Here is a 1,299-nt window from a genome sequence, read left to right on the forward strand (position 1 = left end):
CACCGACCCCCCCAACCACCATGAACAGAAACAACCTTCAATGCGATTTGTCTCCCCCAGGTTTACCAAGTGGCCGCCAAGCAGCTGGTGGACCGGGAGCTGGAACTCCAGGCCGCCTCGTCGTTCCTCCTCAGCCAGCTGGGACCCGGACCCGAGCACTTCAGCGAGCGGCTGACGCACGCCTTTCGGGAGGCCTCCAGCAGCCTGTACGGGATCTCGTAGAGGAAACGCTCGGCGTCGAGAGATGGAAAACCAAAGAGACGGCGGCGGCGGCGGCGTTTTGGGAGTGGGAGGGGAGGGAGGGAGAGAGAGAGAGAGAGAAGGGAGACAACCCCAACCAATGTCCATCTACCTCTTCCATGTCTTCGTGTCCCGGATGAAGGGGGTGACGCAATCGGGGGCGGGGCCTGGGCCGCGTGCGAAGCCCGTTGGAAACACCCCCCCAAAGCGGGCCGTCGCCTCTACCTCTTGGTGTCCCGGATGAAGGGCGGGACCGGAGGGGGGAGAGAAGTGTGAGGGCGGGACCGGAGGGGGAGAGAAGTGTGAGCGTTGGTGATGTAATCGGGGGGCGGGGCCTGGGCGAGGCGCGACGGTTAACCGTCGCCCCCTCTCTTACCATGATGGCCGTCGCTTCCACCTGTTGATGTCCCGGATGGAGGATAAGGTTGGGGGAGGGGGAATGCGGAAAGACGGATTGTAACGGGCGTGGGGAAGAAGTGTAAAGGGACCGTTGGTGACGCGTCTAGCCGCCCGCCTAGGTGAACCGGGGCTTCGATGGACGGCGGGCCCGGGAACGGGAACAGCGCCTGCGCCTCTCCCTCTCCCTCTCCCCCCAAGAGCACTTCAGCCAGACGCTACCGCTCGCCCTCCAGGCTGTACGGTGCAGGGCGTCGTAAAGCGAAGGAGGGGCGGGGAAAGAAAACGGCGCCCTGCCTCCGGGCGGTAGTGTCCCGGATGTAGGAGGCCTGGGAAGGCGGCGAGGGAGCGACCGTTGGTGACGTGTCACCCAAGGTGGGCGGGGCCCGGGCCGCGTGCCTGGAGCGACCGTTACCGTTTGAAAGTTCCATGACGGCCGCCGCCCCCCAGCAGCACCATCCTCCCTCTGGGACTGGGGGCCTCTCCCATACAATGATGGGCGGCACGGTGGCACAGCGGTTAGCACTGCTGCCTCACAGCGCCAGAGACCCGGGTTCAATTCCCGCCTCAGGCGACTGACTGTGTGGAGTTTGCACGTTCTCCCCGTGTCTGCGTGGGTTTCCTCCGGGTGCTCCGGTTTCCTCCCACAGTCCAAAGATGTGC

General features: G+C 65.0%; 2 protein-coding genes across 2 annotated transcripts in view; one reads left to right on the forward strand and one right to left on the reverse strand.

The window, feature by feature from the left end:
• Window positions 1-524, forward strand: part of LOC122543523 (interferon regulatory factor 8-like) — a 19,636-nt gene extending 19,112 nt beyond the window's left edge. Inside the window, exon 9 of the mRNA XM_043682303.1 lies at window positions 61-524. Coding sequence (XP_043538238.1) covers window positions 61-222 — 162 coding nt within the window. The 3' untranslated portion in view covers window positions 223-524. The remainder of the gene's footprint in view (window positions 1-60) is intronic.
• The window catches only part of LOC122543556 (zinc finger protein 721-like), a 76,626-nt gene that overhangs the window by 65,039 nt on the left and 10,288 nt on the right, over window positions 1-1,299 (reverse strand). The window lies entirely within an intron of this gene.

The sequence above is a fragment of the Chiloscyllium plagiosum genome, chromosome 44, assembly GCF_004010195.1.
Source record: "Chiloscyllium plagiosum isolate BGI_BamShark_2017 chromosome 44, ASM401019v2, whole genome shotgun sequence".
In the NCBI taxonomy this organism is placed as follows: Eukaryota; Metazoa; Chordata; class Chondrichthyes; order Orectolobiformes; family Hemiscylliidae; genus Chiloscyllium; species Chiloscyllium plagiosum.